The sequence below is a fragment of the Lipomyces tetrasporus genome (genome assembly GCF_029532465.1).
Source record: "Lipomyces tetrasporus strain NRRL Y-64009 chromosome Unknown POJ06scaffold_6, whole genome shotgun sequence".
In the NCBI taxonomy this organism is placed as follows: Eukaryota; Fungi; Ascomycota; class Lipomycetes; order Lipomycetales; family Lipomycetaceae; genus Lipomyces; species Lipomyces tetrasporus.
In genome coordinates this window covers 671,428-687,674 of record NW_026611601.1, presented here as the reverse complement: position 1 = coordinate 687,674, position 16,247 = coordinate 671,428, and the positions used below count along the sequence as shown (strand labels likewise).

The 16,247-nt window shown below is 47.0% G+C and overlaps 8 protein-coding genes across 8 annotated transcripts; 5 read left to right on the top strand and 3 right to left on the bottom strand.

Moving 5' to 3' along the window:
• Positions 1 to 723: 723 nt before the first annotated feature.
• POJ06DRAFT_238547 (uncharacterized protein) lies at positions 724 to 1,032 on the bottom strand (the record flags this gene model as incomplete). Its single annotated transcript, XM_056185998.1, has 1 exon — positions 724 to 1,032. One exon carries the CDS (start codon positions 1,030 to 1,032, stop codon positions 724 to 726), a length of 309 nt encoding a protein of 102 aa, XP_056043237.1.
• Positions 1,033 to 2,406: 1,374 nt separating this feature from the next.
• POJ06DRAFT_116603 (uncharacterized protein) lies at positions 2,407 to 3,053 on the bottom strand. Its single transcript, XM_056184172.1, has one exon. The coding sequence runs from the start codon at positions 2,801 to 2,803 to the stop codon at positions 2,486 to 2,488; it is 318 nt and encodes a 105-aa protein (XP_056043236.1). The 5' UTR covers positions 2,804 to 3,053; the 3' UTR covers positions 2,407 to 2,485.
• Positions 3,054 to 3,067: 14 nt separating this feature from the next.
• Positions 3,068 to 4,965, top strand: POJ06DRAFT_254479 (uncharacterized protein). Its single transcript, XM_056187783.1, has 2 exons — positions 3,068 to 4,856; positions 4,920 to 4,965. Exon 1 carries the CDS (start codon positions 3,148 to 3,150, stop codon positions 4,507 to 4,509), a length of 1,362 nt encoding a protein of 453 aa, XP_056043235.1. The 5' UTR covers positions 3,068 to 3,147; the 3' UTR covers positions 4,510 to 4,856; positions 4,920 to 4,965.
• Positions 4,966 to 5,121: 156 nt separating this feature from the next.
• POJ06DRAFT_301649 (EXS family protein) lies at positions 5,122 to 8,978 on the top strand. The gene is made up of 5 exons (XM_056190740.1): positions 5,122 to 5,336; positions 5,394 to 5,412; positions 5,482 to 5,517; positions 5,568 to 6,752; positions 6,804 to 8,978. Exons 1-5 carry the CDS (start codon positions 5,323 to 5,325, stop codon positions 8,712 to 8,714), a joined length of 3,165 nt encoding a protein of 1,054 aa, XP_056043234.1. The 5' UTR covers positions 5,122 to 5,322; the 3' UTR covers positions 8,715 to 8,978.
• Positions 8,979 to 8,997: 19 nt separating this feature from the next.
• POJ06DRAFT_116594 (uncharacterized protein) lies at positions 8,998 to 11,138 on the top strand. The gene has a single exon (XM_056184171.1). The coding sequence runs from the start codon at positions 9,308 to 9,310 to the stop codon at positions 11,054 to 11,056; it is 1,749 nt and encodes a 582-aa protein (XP_056043233.1). The 5' UTR covers positions 8,998 to 9,307; the 3' UTR covers positions 11,057 to 11,138.
• A 282-nt stretch (positions 11,139 to 11,420) lies between these two features.
• On the top strand, positions 11,421 to 13,549 carry POJ06DRAFT_254476 (chromatin assembly factor 1 subunit A-domain-containing protein; the record flags this gene model as incomplete). The annotated part of the gene is made up of 4 exons (XM_056187782.1): positions 11,421 to 11,987; positions 12,039 to 12,909; positions 12,961 to 13,207; positions 13,267 to 13,549. Coding segments are annotated over exons 1-4 (1,748 nt in total), but the record flags the coding sequence as incomplete, so codon positions are not given.
• Positions 13,550 to 14,528, bottom strand: POJ06DRAFT_254475 (uncharacterized protein). The gene is made up of 2 exons (XM_056187781.1): positions 14,334 to 14,528; positions 13,550 to 14,264 (listed from the first exon to the last, which is right to left on the bottom strand). The coding sequence occupies exons 1-2, from the start codon at positions 14,423 to 14,425 to the stop codon at positions 13,604 to 13,606; spliced, it is 753 nt and encodes a 250-aa protein (XP_056043231.1). The 5' UTR covers positions 14,426 to 14,528; the 3' UTR covers positions 13,550 to 13,603.
• A 134-nt stretch (positions 14,529 to 14,662) lies between these two features.
• POJ06DRAFT_254474 (signal peptide peptidase-domain-containing protein) lies at positions 14,663 to 16,220 on the top strand. Its single transcript, XM_056187780.1, has one exon. The coding sequence runs from the start codon at positions 14,710 to 14,712 to the stop codon at positions 16,177 to 16,179; it is 1,470 nt and encodes a 489-aa protein (XP_056043230.1). The 5' UTR covers positions 14,663 to 14,709; the 3' UTR covers positions 16,180 to 16,220.
• The last annotated feature ends 27 nt before the right edge of the window (positions 16,221 to 16,247 follow it).

Genomic DNA, 16,247 nt, shown 5'->3' with positions numbered 1-16,247 from the left:
ACGGTTTGCTATGTAGGCGAAGACAATAATAGACCACATCTCCAATTTGCGGCACTAAGCCTGGGCCAAAACATCGTAACCTACTGCCATGATCAACCAATGAGTGCATGGCATCAAAAACGCTCCATGTTAAGTAAGTTAACTGTATTAAGGAGCAGCTCTACAACCGTCAAGTCACGTGACATGATCCGATCTATCACATGCCAATCCTTCAGCGGCTGAAGACTAGTTGTTGCCCTACCGAACTCTTTATTTGTTAACCCTAGTCCACCGGCGTCGGTTGTTCCGAGAGAGCGCCCAATCTTTAGAACGGTAATCCCATCGCATAGTCTTACAATTTACTCTAACAAGGTATATTTTGTAAGCGTTGAAAGGTTAAAGAAATTGGAAGCAATTCGTTCATATTGACAATCTAAGACGCCTCTGCCAAATAAGCATTGACTCCAAACCTAAGACTAAAACCTAGTTCAAACACACGAAGACACATCAGCATTTCCCGTTACGCAAACGCCAATTCTAAGCATAACAACAAATAAGCAATATTCTACATTGTTCATATCATGTCATAAGCATCGTCAAGCCCGATCGTGCATGAGTCTGAAATGCCACATGATCTTATGAAAGGGCCCCGTTAGATTGGATTGGCATGCAAGACCCGCTTGCACGCATAATACCTTCTTCCCTTTTTTTCTTTCCTTTTTTGAATTTCATACCCGAAATGAATCAAAAGACACTGACTTCCTGATAACTTTCCCGATTTGACGGCGTCTCGAGTGTATGAGGATCCTGAACTGGACGAGCTTGGCTATCCTTCTCCGGGACAGGTGGCGGCGGCGTGAGGAAGCTCTCGCTTTCAGCAACCAAAGAAGACTTAGCTCCTGGGCTATAGTCGGCACTAAATATCTGGCTTGCGTAAGTAATCATTGTCCGCAGCATGGTCTGTATCGATCCCAAATCAGATGACACGGAGAATGGATTATTGCCGGGTAGAAGGCTCATTGAGAACACAATCGCAAGGTTTACGGCATGCATTTTGTTAATATCGCCGTGGCTGGAAATTCTAAGGTTCAGTTAGAATGACGTAAACACAACGTGCACTCTATTGGTTGTACGTACATGGCAAGGTGTTCGATAATTCTCTTTAGCAATTAGTAGTTGTTCCGCGGCAGCCGTTCAACCACGCCGGAGAATTGCGAGACTTGATCATTTTCGTCTGGAAGCTCTGAAAATGGCATCAGCTATCACCTATCGCAAAACTAGACATAAACAATACGTACTCGCTATCTGTGTAAATTCTGGAAACAGCTCTCCAGTCAACAAAGGCTCTAGCAGCTCTCTTAGATACATAAGGGAACAGTGAACAGAACGCTTGTATTAGACGGCCGACCAGACATACAAAGTTAGCAAGAAATACAACAAAAATGTCTGGTGGTTACGCCCTGCCATGGGTCACAAGCAACAACGGCCAGCTCCAAGAAGCTGGCCTCTCATATGTATGTATATATTCGTATACATATACATAGACAAATAACAGGAACATAATTGTGATAGAGAAAATTCTAACACCGTTCCTTATCCCCCGTGCCCACAGTTGAGCACGCGTCCCCGGAACTGGTAATATTTAAGCGAGGTCATGACCAGATGAGTAGCAATCACACTGATACGCCACAGTGTTACCGTGGTACTTGCAATACTACGAGATACTTATGAGAGGTGAAGTGATGACGGATGACGACCCTGGCGGTTCGGAGTTGAGTCCGAGACTTGCGCGACTACGACCCGCGCAGTCGTGCATATAACTTATGCGAATTCGCGTCCCCGCGTCCCGGTCGTTCATGATGTTGGGATGATCGTCAACGGCAGCTCAAACTGAGACTTCCGTCAGATGACGACGGACTCGGCACCTTTTCACCACACATGCGTCCTGCTCCAGGTACAAGTCATTAGGCGAGAAAACAATTAACGAAGCGAGAATGTTTGCGACGACCGCCATGTCGAATAGTTTTTGCAGCTGGATGCTCGCTAAATCATTTTAGGCGAACTAGTTATTCCATCCGGGTCCAACTGGTTTTTGACTGCTCAACAGCGTTTCCTGTTCAGCGCACATACCGGCCGCCTTTCAATGGGTAGCCGGCAATTGCGGATGCGTGTCTGCACTAAATGCTGAGTGCCTATTGCAGACAAGGCATACTAGCTGACGATTGCAGATCCCAACGGAATTCACAATTTGAATGTGTCCAAGTATTTAAATTACCCAACAGATTTTATTCCGGGTTTGCTTCTTGCGACGAGATGCCATACTGCGTGTCTGGGCTGGGGCCGCCCTAAACCTTCCAAGCGTTTCAAGCGGCGCATACGACGTCACAAATTGGAAGTTGGCGGTAGACCGTAGGGTAACTAGACCTATAGTAGAATATCGGCGTTTGATTCAAGCCCAAATCGTATAAGCCATGAAACAGACCGCTGATTGTGAGTGATGGTTCTATCACGCAGTTCTACTAGCTGCTACGGAGCTCGGGCGTCTTTCCATTTCGCGAGTTGCAGCAACATCTTCCGTCGGACAGACACGTACGAGGCCGCCGCGTTTCTTGGCTTCGAGAGCTAACCGCTCTTCTCGTTTCCTGCTAACGTCATCCGTGAACGCCTTGCCGTGGAGCAAGTCTCTTAAGCTGTCAACGCCGACGTCATCGTTATCATCGTCATCGTCATCATCGTCATCGTCACTAGAAATGTCATCGATATTGTCTTTTCTGGTCATAGAGTGCGCAAGACCGTCGGTGTTGTCGTTATCGCTATCGGACATTTTCAGTTCAGACAGGTCCTGCCGTGGGTTGGCACGCCCTTCTTTGGCGGGGTAATAGAAATGGCAGGAACAAAATGCGACCTACAATTCCGCCCTTAGCTTGACACTGTAATCGTAGTATAGCAGTATCTTCCATTTCACATTTAATATCAAACGTTTGTAATCTTATATCTGACTTAATACATTAATTCAAGTTTCTCGACTGATGATACTGACATACATTACCCTTACCCAACGCTGACGACAAAGTATCATCGCTGTCGACCAACATCGTAATTTGAACTAACAATGAAATGATCGAAGGCAGGATAATTCTTGCCGCAATTCTGGCTTAGCTATCTGAGATGTCGACTTCAACCGATAGCGACGCTGATGGCCAGTCGAGTATTCCGGCCACTCAGCTGCCTTCATCCGCAGGAGGATCAGAGTACTCGCCGGAGAACGAATCTGGATCCGACAACGGCGAGAACGATATAACTAATCAAAGCGATGATGGCCCACAGTCAGATATAGATGGAGACGACATTGACGACGAAGATGGGGGGGACAGCCAGGTCGAAGTTGAATTTAAGTCGTCGAAACACAGCGAGATTGGTGATTTTCGGGCATTGTTAAAGGTGCTGGAATATAATCACAGGACGTCTTTGTCAGAACATTTAGTTGCTTCTGCAAGGTTGCGCGCTCTAGATGAACGCCGTCGACGACTGCAAAGACACGACATTGAGAATGGTTCGGGCAGCATCGGAACGCATAACGGACAATACTCGAAAAGAATCGTGTCTCAAAGCTGGACTGCATGGCCGTTGGCTAGTTGGCAGCTACCGGTGGATAATACCCCTGTCTCGAGAAAGGAAGATCTAGCACATGACTTCGATTATGTCCGCGACAAGAAGGCTCCCGAATCCATTGATATCGTGAACAATGAGAGGCCAAATGACGAGCACCTAGAAGAGGAGGAATTTGGCTACGAAAGCTATCGTCTCTTGACGCATAAATTATTTACGCCTCCCTTCTACTCCAAGCCGCTAATATCTGAAATCTCAGCCGCCGGAATTCGATCACTGACTCGAGAGTGGCGGGCTCAGACTCGCAGAACAGGCGATCCGTTCAAGCAAGGACAGAGTGGCGATTCTGAAGGCGAAGATATTTCTAGTATAAGGTATTCCAACGACGAAATAGAAAAGTCGCTTTTATATCCGCATCTACACGCCAATATCTTGCAATTAGTGAATGGGATAATGGATGCAATGATCGCCATGAGATCTACACAGGCGCCTTCCCTAACAAGACGGAAGCTACACACGATGAAATGGAACGATTTGCTTAATGTTGCTGCGCTCATTGGCATGCCGGCACTGGACGGAGCACAGTCACCGCGCAATTGGCTCTCCGTGATTGAAAGTGTCCGGGCGCAATGTGAGGAGCTATTTCAAGATGGTCAGATACCAAAGTATCGGTTTCTGGAGCAGGAGCCCGACAGGTTGCGGAAGGATATCGAACCTGGCCGGCGAGTGGCCGGCAAGGGCGCTTCTCGCAACTTCAGACAGCATAAGGGGAGTGGGGAAATTGAAGAATCGGCCGAGCAAGACGACTTTGAAAACGAAGATCTAACTTCATCGTCACAGTCTGCGAGTCGTAAGAGGAGAAAAAGACGGAGAAGAAATCATCAATTGCCGGAGAGTAAGCAAGGTCGTCTTCATACTTAAATCAATGACGAAGATAGAGAACGATTGGATTTTGCATATTACTGGAGTTATGGATTTCAACGGATTTTATATGAATACTATTAGTATGATTGCCACGACTGTACAATTTGCCACCTTTTGGGTTGTAGGCGCGTGGTATTACACGAACTTGAGGAATTAGCTGTCTTAGCTTGCACTCTAAATCCTCCTAATGATAGAGTAGTGATCTTCTTAACAGACACTATATTTGGGCTGCGATTCACGCCTGTAGCGTACGGTAGTACAGATCATCATCGAATATAGGTAGAAAGAAAACGCGCTGTGACACGAGCCCAGCAGTAAAAAAAAATCACTCACAAAAAACTGGCACTAATTAATCGTTGGTTATCTGCATGTTTTTCATTATTATATAATTAATAATTATTAACTTAACTTAACTTAACTATAAGTTACTAGTATTTTATTTATTTCAATGATGGTATTGTTTGGGTAAACCCGCGTAAGATCGCCACGCCACCCGGCTTTCACAATCCCAAGAAACGACAGCCCATACCCTACTGTCAGGGGTAGCATGCGGGTTAGGGTTATAGATCCCGTGCTCTCAGAGAGATTTGCCATTTGCTGCTTAGGGCCAGTCAAAGTCGCCAGCAGCTGCCCCTCATGACCGATGTAAGTCGGCTAACTGACTAGCTCCAACAGAGAACAGAATTTTCTCTTGTGCGGCGATAAGACGACAGGCGGCGCAAGTTCAAAAGTACGTCGAGCGCCGCACTGCCCTTGGCGATCGTATTGACACCTCGACTTGGATCTGTTGCCAGGCGATAGTCTCACACAATGAAATTCGCACGGTATGTAGAATCTGATCTGCACTTCTGTTGACAGACGAAATCTAACGATCGTTGCAGGTACCTTAATGATAATCTGGTATGTCTTCGAATGGAGATGATCTGCATGACGAAGAGATGAGACGAGTTCTTACTCATGTCCGTATAGGTCCCAGAATGGAGGATTCAGTATCTTGACTACAAGGTGGTTTATTTGCATACATCCTATAGTGGATTAATCTAACGAATCTATAGGGCGGTAAGAAACGATTGAAAAAACTCAAGAGAGGATTCGGTTTCAGAGGAAGCGCAATTCGGCAGGACCAGAAAAATCAACCGGACTCATTCAGGTCCACATCAGTGCATGGAATACAGGAGTCCGCGTTGGAGTCTGCTGAAACCATTGGATTAGAGGTAGCCAGTCAAGATGTGCAGACCGAAAATATTTCCAGAATTACACCTCAACAGCTACTTAGCTCCTCTGCGTCTATTGATATTCCTACTCGACGAAAAGATTCCAAAAGTGATAGGGTTCAGAATTTGGAAGTTTATGGTAGTATCATTGCCACTCCTCCAAATACATTCCACCTTCCACCGCCTGCTCTTTCCCACAGCGCAGACCAGCAGTCTTCGTCGTCACATGCGATCGAGGATATATCAGATGGTTCTATGTCGGTCACTTTCATGCCAAATGGTGATCTAGAGCAAAAGGTGCCGCCTCTTGGTCTCGGCCCCCCTGCACTAGCTCCTCATGAGACCGTTACCGGATCCACTACGAGCCACGAGCGTACCGTGATGCGGAATGCTGATACACGAACACCGTTGACCAGGCAATCTACGAACGTGTCATTTATGGATGGCCCTACTCCCGTCACGTCCCGGTCAGAGAAGTCTATTTTAAAGAAGACTTCGAAATATGGCGCAGAACCTCCTCAAGAACTAGTTACACATCTTACACATCGTCCATCGGCCACTCGGAGGTCAACCGCTGGTTCAACGGTTCGAACATCGTTAGTGGAAGCTCGAAGGCGCATGAGTGAGGAGGCTGATTATCGGGACTTTATCAATTGGTTGGATGCGGAATTCGCAAAAATTCAAACTTTCTATCGCGAAAAGGAACAGGAGGCCGTTGTACGTTTCGAGAGAATTAAGGAGCAATTGCATTTACTGCGAGACCAGAAAATGCAAGAACGCGACAGATTCATGAGAGAAGAAGGTGCCAATGGAGTCACCATCAAGAACAACAGAAAGCAGAAGTCGAGGACCATGGCAGATCAAATTGTACAGCAGTGGGCATCGTTCCGTAAAAAGCTTGATCTCCACCAACTGCCGTTTGTTTCAAAACAGATGCAGTCGCAGCCCAATGGCCAGAGCGACTATACGCGCCGTGCAGCTGCTATGAGCGTCCCTTACAACGCCGCTAGGAAGAAGCTGAAGCATGTAAGTCGTAGGATCTATGTTGGTCGGTTTACGGTTCTAATTGTCCTACAGGCTGTCATGGAATACTACAGAGGACTTGAATTACTCAAGTCTTATCACCTACTGAATCGGACTGGGATGCAAAAGATCACGAAGAAGTTCGACAAAATGACAAATTCTAGCATCTCACCCTGGTACATGGACAAAGTTAACACAAGCTATTTTGGAGAAAGCAATGTTATTGACAATCTCATGAATCAGACAGAAGATATTTATAGCCGATATTTCGAGCGAGGAAATCGAAAGCACGCGATCGAAAAGCTCAGAACTCGGGAGCAACCGGCCAGTCATTATTCATCGACGTTTCTCAGTGGTATCTGGCTTGGACTCGGCTTGCCGCTGTTTATCCAATCACTTGTTATCGGTATTGAAAGATGTTTTGGAGACGACTTGACGAATGCCATTTATTTGTTACAAATCTTCGGTGGTGGTTTCTTGATCATACTTATTTGCATTCTCTTCGCGATCAATTGTATGGCCTGGTCTCACTACAAAATCAACTATCCCTTTATTTTTGAATGGGATCAGAAACGCCATTTAGACTTCAGACAGTTTCTAGAACTTCCTTCATTTCTTTTCTTTTGGCTTTCGGTATGTATGTATCTTTGCTTCCATGATTTTTGGCCGAACCGCGTCCCAGCACAATGGTATCCATTGATTTTTGTTGGAGGAGGTGTGCTTGTGCTGTTTTTACCTCTTCCGATTTTCCATTGGAGGTCAAGGGAATGGCTGACTATTGCATTGTGGCGCCTCATGTTTTCGGGTCTATATCCGGTTGAGTTCCGTGATTTCTTTTTGGGTGACATATTTTGCAGCTTAACTTACTCGTTGAGTAATGCTGATTTATTCTTCTGCTTGTATGCTCGAGATTGGAGAGCAAACTCGAACTGTGGGTCGTCGCACTCACGCCTAATGGGGTTTTTGAATGCTCTACCGCCAATATGGCGGTTCTTACAATGCTTTCGTCGTTATTACGATACAAGAAATTGGTTTCCTCATCTTGCCAATGCAGGAAAGTATACGTTTACGATTGCCACAGCAGTTATCCTGAGTATCTGGCGTATTGATCGTGTGGATACTAATCGAGACGTGTTCATTCTCTTCGCAACTATCAACACAATTTACTCGACTTTTTGGGATCTGTTTATGGATTGGTCGTTGTTCCAACCGAATTCAATGTTCGCATTGTTACGAGACGAGCTAGGATTTCGAAATCCGTGGTATTATTATTGTGCGATAGTCATTGACGTACTGTTACGTCTGGATTGGATATTGTACGTTATTTTCCCGGGAAACGTTCAGCAGTCAGCTGCGTTGTCGTTTTTGATCGCCCTTCTCGAAGTCGTCAGGCGATTTGTTTGGATTTTCTTCCGTATGGAGAATGAACATTGCACAAACGTTGGCCGATTTATCGCTTCGAGAAATATGCCTTTACCATACGACCTTGACGAACTTGACTATGAGCATGAACTTAACGAGATCGATATGCGGACACCACTTATGGCGGCAGAGGAAGGCAGATCGACTGGGGTAGAGGCCGGTCTGGATCAGTCACCTCTTCAGCCAGCTCAGCCAAGTCCGATAGCCGGGACTCCGGCATCACTGCGTCGCCGAAAATCCACTACTATGACACCACGAATGGTGGCAAATGCTATTAGCAGCCATATCAGAGGTGCCCACGCGCAGGATTTCGAAAGAAGAAAACCGAACCGATCTAGCTCTGACCGCAGCAGCCTCGGCTCAGTTATTCGTCCCGGCGATTTCGACGACGACGAGTATGACGACGATGTAGTGGCCGATGATGACGATCCAGAGGCTGGCTACGACGAGGGATCCGCGAGCAGTGACGAAGACCTTGACAGTCTTGCGGACGAAGCTCCGGTCAGTCATGAGAACGTCCGAGATGGAATGACATATGAGTGAGTGGCTTATTGTCGGATTGCGTAATTTTAATTTTGTCAGGCATTTAATCTTGGTATGGCGTATTAGTTTGTAGACTCAATAGACGGAGAGACGTTGGACACATGTCCAGTAAGTTTGACATGGGGCGTCTGTGACCTAACCCGAAGCGATGGGCAAGCTCAAGAGCGGGTAATCACGTATTCATATCTTCGATCACGGGTTGCACCGCCCCAACAGCCTATGCAACGTCGAACATATTAACGTCATCTAAATTTCATAATGATAAAGTCTCGTAAATTTAGACCCCGCGCTGTGGCGAGTTTGGGAAATTACATGAGAAGTTGCGAAGATTTGCATGGTAGTCGGGTCCCTTGCCGCCGTAGGGCTACGTCCAATCTATGCCTGTGACAAGTAATCTCTGTTTCGTTTGCCGATTCCCAAGGTCCAGCGTAAGCGGAATACGCCTACTCTCATTAAATCTCAGCTCTTGCTTCTAAATATTCTTGCATCATCTTCTCTTCTTCCAGACATTCTATTAGTAGAGTCAAGAATCACACAACTTGCACATCACTCTGGCGTGACTCCCAATTCAAGGGTCGGGTTAAGTTCTGGAAATGGTGTCTCGCTCCCCAGTCGCTGTCAGTCCGGTGTCAAATCCCCCGACTGTTACGCTGCCGAACGGAGGTACAAATGGGAGCCAACTATCACTACCAGCATCTTTAACTGCTGCAAAGACCAGCTTACCTACTACGTCCTCGATGCCTAGTATCTATTCTACGGGATCGGCAGTACCACCGTTGCCTCGCATGCACCCGAAGAGAAAGCCACTTCCGCCTACCGTGGACGTGAACACACTCTCCGCTCTCACAAGTGGAAGGTTTCCTGGAGGTGGACCACCTTCTCCGATTCGGCATACACAAGCTTTCAGTGCTGCAGGTGTTGCAGCAACTTCGCAAGCTTCCGGACAACTTGCACAAGGACAGCCGCCAACCCAGTCCGCATTCCAGTATCTGAACAAAGTCAGCCCGAGCCTCGCGCAGTCGCCGTACATTGCTCAACCACGGCCCCAGGCACTGGTTAGTCACCGTGATGTAGACCCGATCCAGCCGACGGTATCCACCGACAACGTGATGCCGGCACAGGTGCTTCGTCGCCGATCCCAGGAGAACAGGGATGGCAGACGAGGGCCTCATGGTAGTGTCGCGATGCTGGCTAGCTCTCCATCATTACCTCCGCCCCCTGGTGGTCTGGTCAATTCCGAATCTCCTTCAGCGAGAACTTTGTCGCGGTCTTCCACCGAATCAAGTGGATCAAGCCTAGCTTTGTCCATCCAGGAAAGTCCCACAGCACCACTGCAAATACGGCGGGCAGCTTTCCAGACGCACCCACAGCAAGGAGGGAGCACTGTGTCTATAGTGTCAAGTAATTCGGTTTCCACGGTCGCGTCAGGTTCTGATAAATCTGGGACTTCCACTCCATCACAGGAGGTTTCTAGGTCCAGTGCTATATCGGACCAGGCTTCTCTGACACAGCGTTCGCTAAGCCATACCAGCCACTTGTCCGAACGTACCATCTCATCTACCGATACACTGTCGCAACTTCCCGATACTTCCGCAAGCAGTACGCCTGCTGGTGCAGCTTCTCCCAGTGGTCCATCTATAAATAGCAATAAGGCCGACTACGTCAAGCATCTACGTCGACAAAGAGCAACTGTGTGGTCCGACAGAATGCAAAGAGATTTCTTAACAAAACAGAGACAGAGTCATCACCACAAAGAGAAGGAAAAGACTAAAAAGCCTCGCGACGATGAATATTCTACGTATACACACGCGTATGCGTATTATCATCCGAAGCTTGATATGACGCTTGAGCTTAATGATGCTAGAGTTATGAGTGATACTCCGTCTATGACACTAGCCAGCCATGCCTCGGGTATTACACTGGGTGATGAAACTGGAATCAAAGCGTCAAAGCCGGAAGACAAGACCGTTGAAGGTACGCCTGTTACAGAATATTCTGTTACCGAGTTGCCTACAGCGCAGGTGCCCGCACTCGGAGATCTGAATTTGGGAATGTCAATGGCAGGCAACGAGGATCCTCAACTGGCTAGTAGTCGCGGATCAGTGTCGTCCAGCGAGAAGACAGTGGTTTCACACGCTTCGCTTCAGGTAGCTACGAGTGCAGACGCTACTGCAACCAATAAGATTCCCACTGCAAATATCTTAGAATCGTCAACGACAGTCTTGCCCGGTGAGGAGATGTCTCGGAGGCTGAGTGTGGGAAGTTTGGACGAGCAGGCGATAGCCCCTAGAAGGACTCTCTATATTGTCAACCCAGATTATAGTAGTAGTGACGGTGACTGAATGGATCTGATTTGAAGCATTTTGTAAATTGAGTTGATTAGAGGAAGGCGTTAATTGCTAGGTTATATTAATTGTAGGTCGTTTAAAAGGATTTGTTGTATGTTATTGCATTCTCAGGTTGACTACGTGGAATATTTGAAATAGTCTAATACGTGATCGTCCTTCTAAACCTGAACATAGAAGGCACGTGAGGTGAACATAAATTCTGCAACCTTAACAGTTTGATGGATAGTCGCGAATTCACCGGTTAACAATCCCCAATGTGTCGTACATTGAAAGCCGAAACACGGGTTAGGTTAATTTCAGTGGTTGACGCGTCTAGGGCACAGCACGACTGACCGCTGCATTGCCGCCTTCGACGCGTCGTTCTAAAGAACTGCCATCTATGTTCCAGGCGTCTCTTGAATCCCTAATTTCAATTGCGAGCACGGATAGGTCATGAATGTTATTTAGATTCGTCATGGAAGCCCCGACAGCAGCACCTTCCCGGCCACACCTGGACACTGAGGTTAGCGTCGGAGGCCACGGGTGCAGCGCAGGTCCCTTGCAAGCAAACACGACATCCACAAATTTTATTCCTGCAACTGCATCCATTTCTACAGCAGTGCCCGAAAATGTGCACGTCATTGATATTATGTCTTCGCCAATGGGAGATCCGCCAGTTCGAGATAGCAGATCGGCAGAGGGTGCGCCCGAGACCGACGATGGATCTGCCGAGACGAAGCGCAAGAGAACGAAACTGACGGAGGAGGAGAAAACAGAAAGGGAAGATATTAGAAAGAAGAAAGCTGAAGAACTCGAAAAGAGAAGAGCTGAAAAGGCTGCGAAAGATGCTGAGCGCGAAGAGAAAAGACGTGCAAAGGAAGAACAGAAACGCGCAAGGGAGGAGGAGAAACGAAAGAAAGAGGAAGAACTCAAACAAAAAGATCGAGTTGGTGCAATCGATATATAATTGTTGGATGGGATTGCTAACGTATGGTAGCAACAATTGCGACTAGGAAGCTTCTTTAACAAGAAACCCTCACCTGCAACAAGCACCACAGCGGTCGAGATGAGAGTACCGGAGGTTGCCAAGAAGTCTGATTACGAAGAAGTCTTTCTACCATTTCACGTTAAAGTCAACGCCACTCTCTACCCTGTGAATTCTTTCAGAAAAGATGGTGCAGCTCTTGATTCTACGCGTCAGCATTTAGATCAGTTGATTGCACAGCTGCGGTCATCTCAATCTGCATTTGACGCCATTGTGGTTCCAGAGCAAGCTTCTTCTCCACCAAACTTCGCGGAAATCATGAATTTGCATCCAGTAAAGCTACGGGGAAGAGGAAAGATCACTACTCATACTGCTAAAGATGTGATCTCTTTATTCAACTATGAAAGCAGTACAATCGCTACAAACAATGGCAAGGTGGATCACGAGATGTCGGAAACGCGTCTTCGCGCGGTCCTTCAGTCACTACCGCGGAAATTTTTACGGTTCTGGGAAGACTTTAGACCACCTTATATGGGTACATTTACAAAGACACGGCAAATCCCAAGAAACAATCCTTTTTTCCTTGATGAGCGCCTAAACTACGAGTACAATTCAGAGGCAGAGTGGGTTGAGGAAGATGGTGAGATTGGCGAGGACTTGGAAGGCGGGTCGAATGATAGTGAAGATGATGAGGAGAGCGCAGTGGGCGACTTCATCGATGATGAGATGAAGGACTTCTTGGTTTCAGAAGAAGGGGATAGGCCGAGAAGAAGTATTTTGGCTCCATTGGTTCCGGTTGCCAAAGGTATTTGCTGGACCGATCTCAATACTGGCATCAATGACGAGTTTGATGGGACTGGAATGCAGATTGCGACGATACACCGTAAGTTCTCAGTGAATGTTCGATAATGCATTGCTGCTGATAGGCTTATAGCTGCGATTACTCTCCCCGTTGACCCTTTCAAAGACTATTTTGCAGTCACCAAAGCCTCGAGCTTTGATTTGTGCACGGGCGCAGCAAGCAAAACACCTTTCCAGCCTTCAAATGCGAACAATTTTGCCTCAACATCTTCTAAGGCGCTTACAATGAGAATATCTGAAAACGACTTGAAAGAGATACTTTTGAAAATTCACGGCAGCGATATGACCCAGCTAATGCTTATTGAAACTTTGAAGCGAGAGTATGTAGAATCTATCAATATGGACAGAGCTGTCGTGATGTTGATCTAACTGTGTTCAGGTTCAAAACAATTTCTAAAGAAAGTATTCGTTTGACGATAAAGGAAGTGGCGAAGAGGGTTGGAGACAAAGAGACCGATAAACGGTGGGTCATTGACTCTGATGTATGGAATCGGTACGTCGCTCAGAACAACACAAATAGATGATCTCATCAGGACAGGGCTCTCAGTTCAAGACATGATCGAATTTTTTAGGTTCCTTGACTTGCGAAACATATTTAGAATATGCATACGTCCGAGTGGATTTTGTAGTTTAAGTGCCTACAATAAGTTTGTGCTCCCTAAAATTCCGTTGTGTGCTCCCTATCTACAATACCTAGTTGGATTTCATGGTATGCATCAAGTATATCCTCTCTTCTCTAATTCATCGGGTATCAATATCCGTAACAAAAATCTCAATATTGGTGATATTTCTTCCTTATTGCGAGGCATGAAGTCGCCTTTCATGGGAAATTTCAGTCGGCGACATTCTTTGAATATCTCCTCCGCCTGCTTGACCCTCTCATCTGTGATATTTGAGTTTGTCTCCCCTCCGCACAGTAAAACACTAGTGGTTCTAGGCAAGTCGATGATTTCGCGCGCTCGGACACAGCTAGGTAACCATCCTCCAACTGAAATGACTGAGCATAGATTCATCCTACAGGCAGCGATGTCCAGCGCAGCCATGCCACCTTGTCCGTATCCCCACAGTATCACATTCTTAGCAGCTATGAAGCCACACTTCTTCTCCAAAACTTGCTCAATGATGTCCCCCAGGAACTTCCGGCTGGTTGAGAACTCTGCGTCTGGACTAAGAATTTCATCGTCATCTGAAGACCCGGATGCACTTGTCAGATCCTTAGAAAAGACAATGTCATTACCCCATTGAAAGCCGCCAAGGTCAAACGGCATTGGCTTTGGAGCTTGCAGGGCAATAATCACTGCTCTTGGAAGATTCATACGAGTAGCCAGGATGGTGAATGGGTCTATCCTATCTCCAATCCCATGTAATAATAAAATCCTACAGTTAACAGTTAGAATGCTGTTGAATCTAGACATCCGCCATGAGCCCTGCTGTGTCGTAGCTTACGCATGTGTCAGATCAGTTCCTGCAGGAGGGGGGGTTATGGAGACCACGCAATCACACGGAAAATCGGCTGTAGTTGGCAGACTGGGAGCCATGACACCTGAGAGTGCCGCGATGTACCAACAGAGTTATTCACCAAGGTTCTGTCTGTAAGTATTAAGAAATGTGGTAACCCTTAAGGTTATGTTTCGGCGGTTTGATTAGTTGTGAATTGGGATGGGGGAATGAGCGTTTTCAGGGGTTGTATCGTTACGGTTTCTACCAAACCCTTGATGACTCGTTGGCATTTCCTTTCCATCATATATCCTGGCCTCATTGCGCAGAATCAGTGTCTACAGCCGTAGCTCGTTGGACTCACTCCCTTTGAATAACATCAACTATGTCAAAATACTTGCCGCTATCGATTCCAACCAGCTCCATTTTGGAGTTCCTCGAGCAGCACCATGTTGATCCGGTCATATTGACCTACTCCGTGCTGCTTGTCTCGGCGGTTGTGGTGATCTACTGCGGGTCGCACGCAACGTTACATCGACCCGATACGGCTCTCCCTGCAGATCCGAAAGACCCGATATTCGATCCTGCAGATCTCTCGCCACCGCCATCTCGCGAAAAGCTTATGGAAGAGGATGCTTATCTCATGCCAGTAATAGGCGGCGTCATGTTAGTGGGAATATACTTCCTGATCAAGAAGCTTAGTGCGAAATATATTGAGCTGTTCTTCAACATGTATTTCGCAATTTTCGGGGTATTTGCTGTTGCTAAGACATTTGGGTCCGCTTTGAAGGTCATTGCAAAACGGACTGGTGCTTCGCTGACGCGATGGAGAATCACTGTTGTAGAGAATCCGCCATGGGATGGACTTGAAGAAGCCAAACAGATGGGTAATGGCGAAGACAAGAGTATAGACAGCATTGATTCTGTGACTGCGACGGATGCCACGGACGAGAAGTCAACTGAACGTGAAGATCTAATGAAGCAGCTCGTGAAGAAACCAACTTTACGGCAAATGCTCACTCCATCCTTTATCCTAAGACAGTACCAAATCTCGTCTCAGCTGAGCAAACTCCCTCCCGTCCCCGAGGAGGTGGGGAAGTGGTACGTATCGTCAGCAGACATTCTTGGACTTCCGATTGGGTTGGCTGTTGTTGTCGGTAACTGGTATACTCAGAATTGGCTGCTGGGAAATATTCTTGGCACCAGTTTTGCGTTCAGCAGCATCCAGATCTTGACGATTGATTCCTTTAGGACCGGCTATATCATGCTCTCTGGACTGTTTATATATGACATATTTTTTGTTTTCGGTACCGACATTATGGTTACCGTGGCGACGTCTCTGACGGTACCTATTAAACTCACCGCACCTCGTCCTGCTACTGCATCGTCGCCTAGAGGATCAAATGCCATGCTAGGGCTTGGTGACATCATCGTACCAGCCATATTCCTCTCGCTGTGTCTTCGGTTCGATCTATGGAATTTTCATCGCAAAAACCCAAACCTGGCGTATGCATCAGCTAGGAAGTTTCCCAAGCCGTTTTTCAACGTAGCAATGTTGTTGTACGCTGCTGCGTTAGTCACGACTATCGTCATTATGCATGCATTTAAGACGGCTCAGCCCGCATTATTATACCTGTGCCCTGGCATCGGCGGGGCAGTGATCGCGACAGCCCTATTGAGGAACGAATGGTCGATCTTGTGGTGTTATAAAGAGGAAACTAAGGAGGACAAGCAGGAACGGCTTAAAGAGGAGGAGCGGAAGCAGAATGCAGAGGCGGCAAACAATAAAACTGACTCTAGCTCAGAGGCTAAGTCATCTGAGAATCAACTTGTTGATGGCGTGGGTCAATCTTAAATGGCATTTGGGAAACTGTATGATATGTAGAGTGAAAGAGGGGGGGGGGGGGGGGGGGGGGGGGGGGG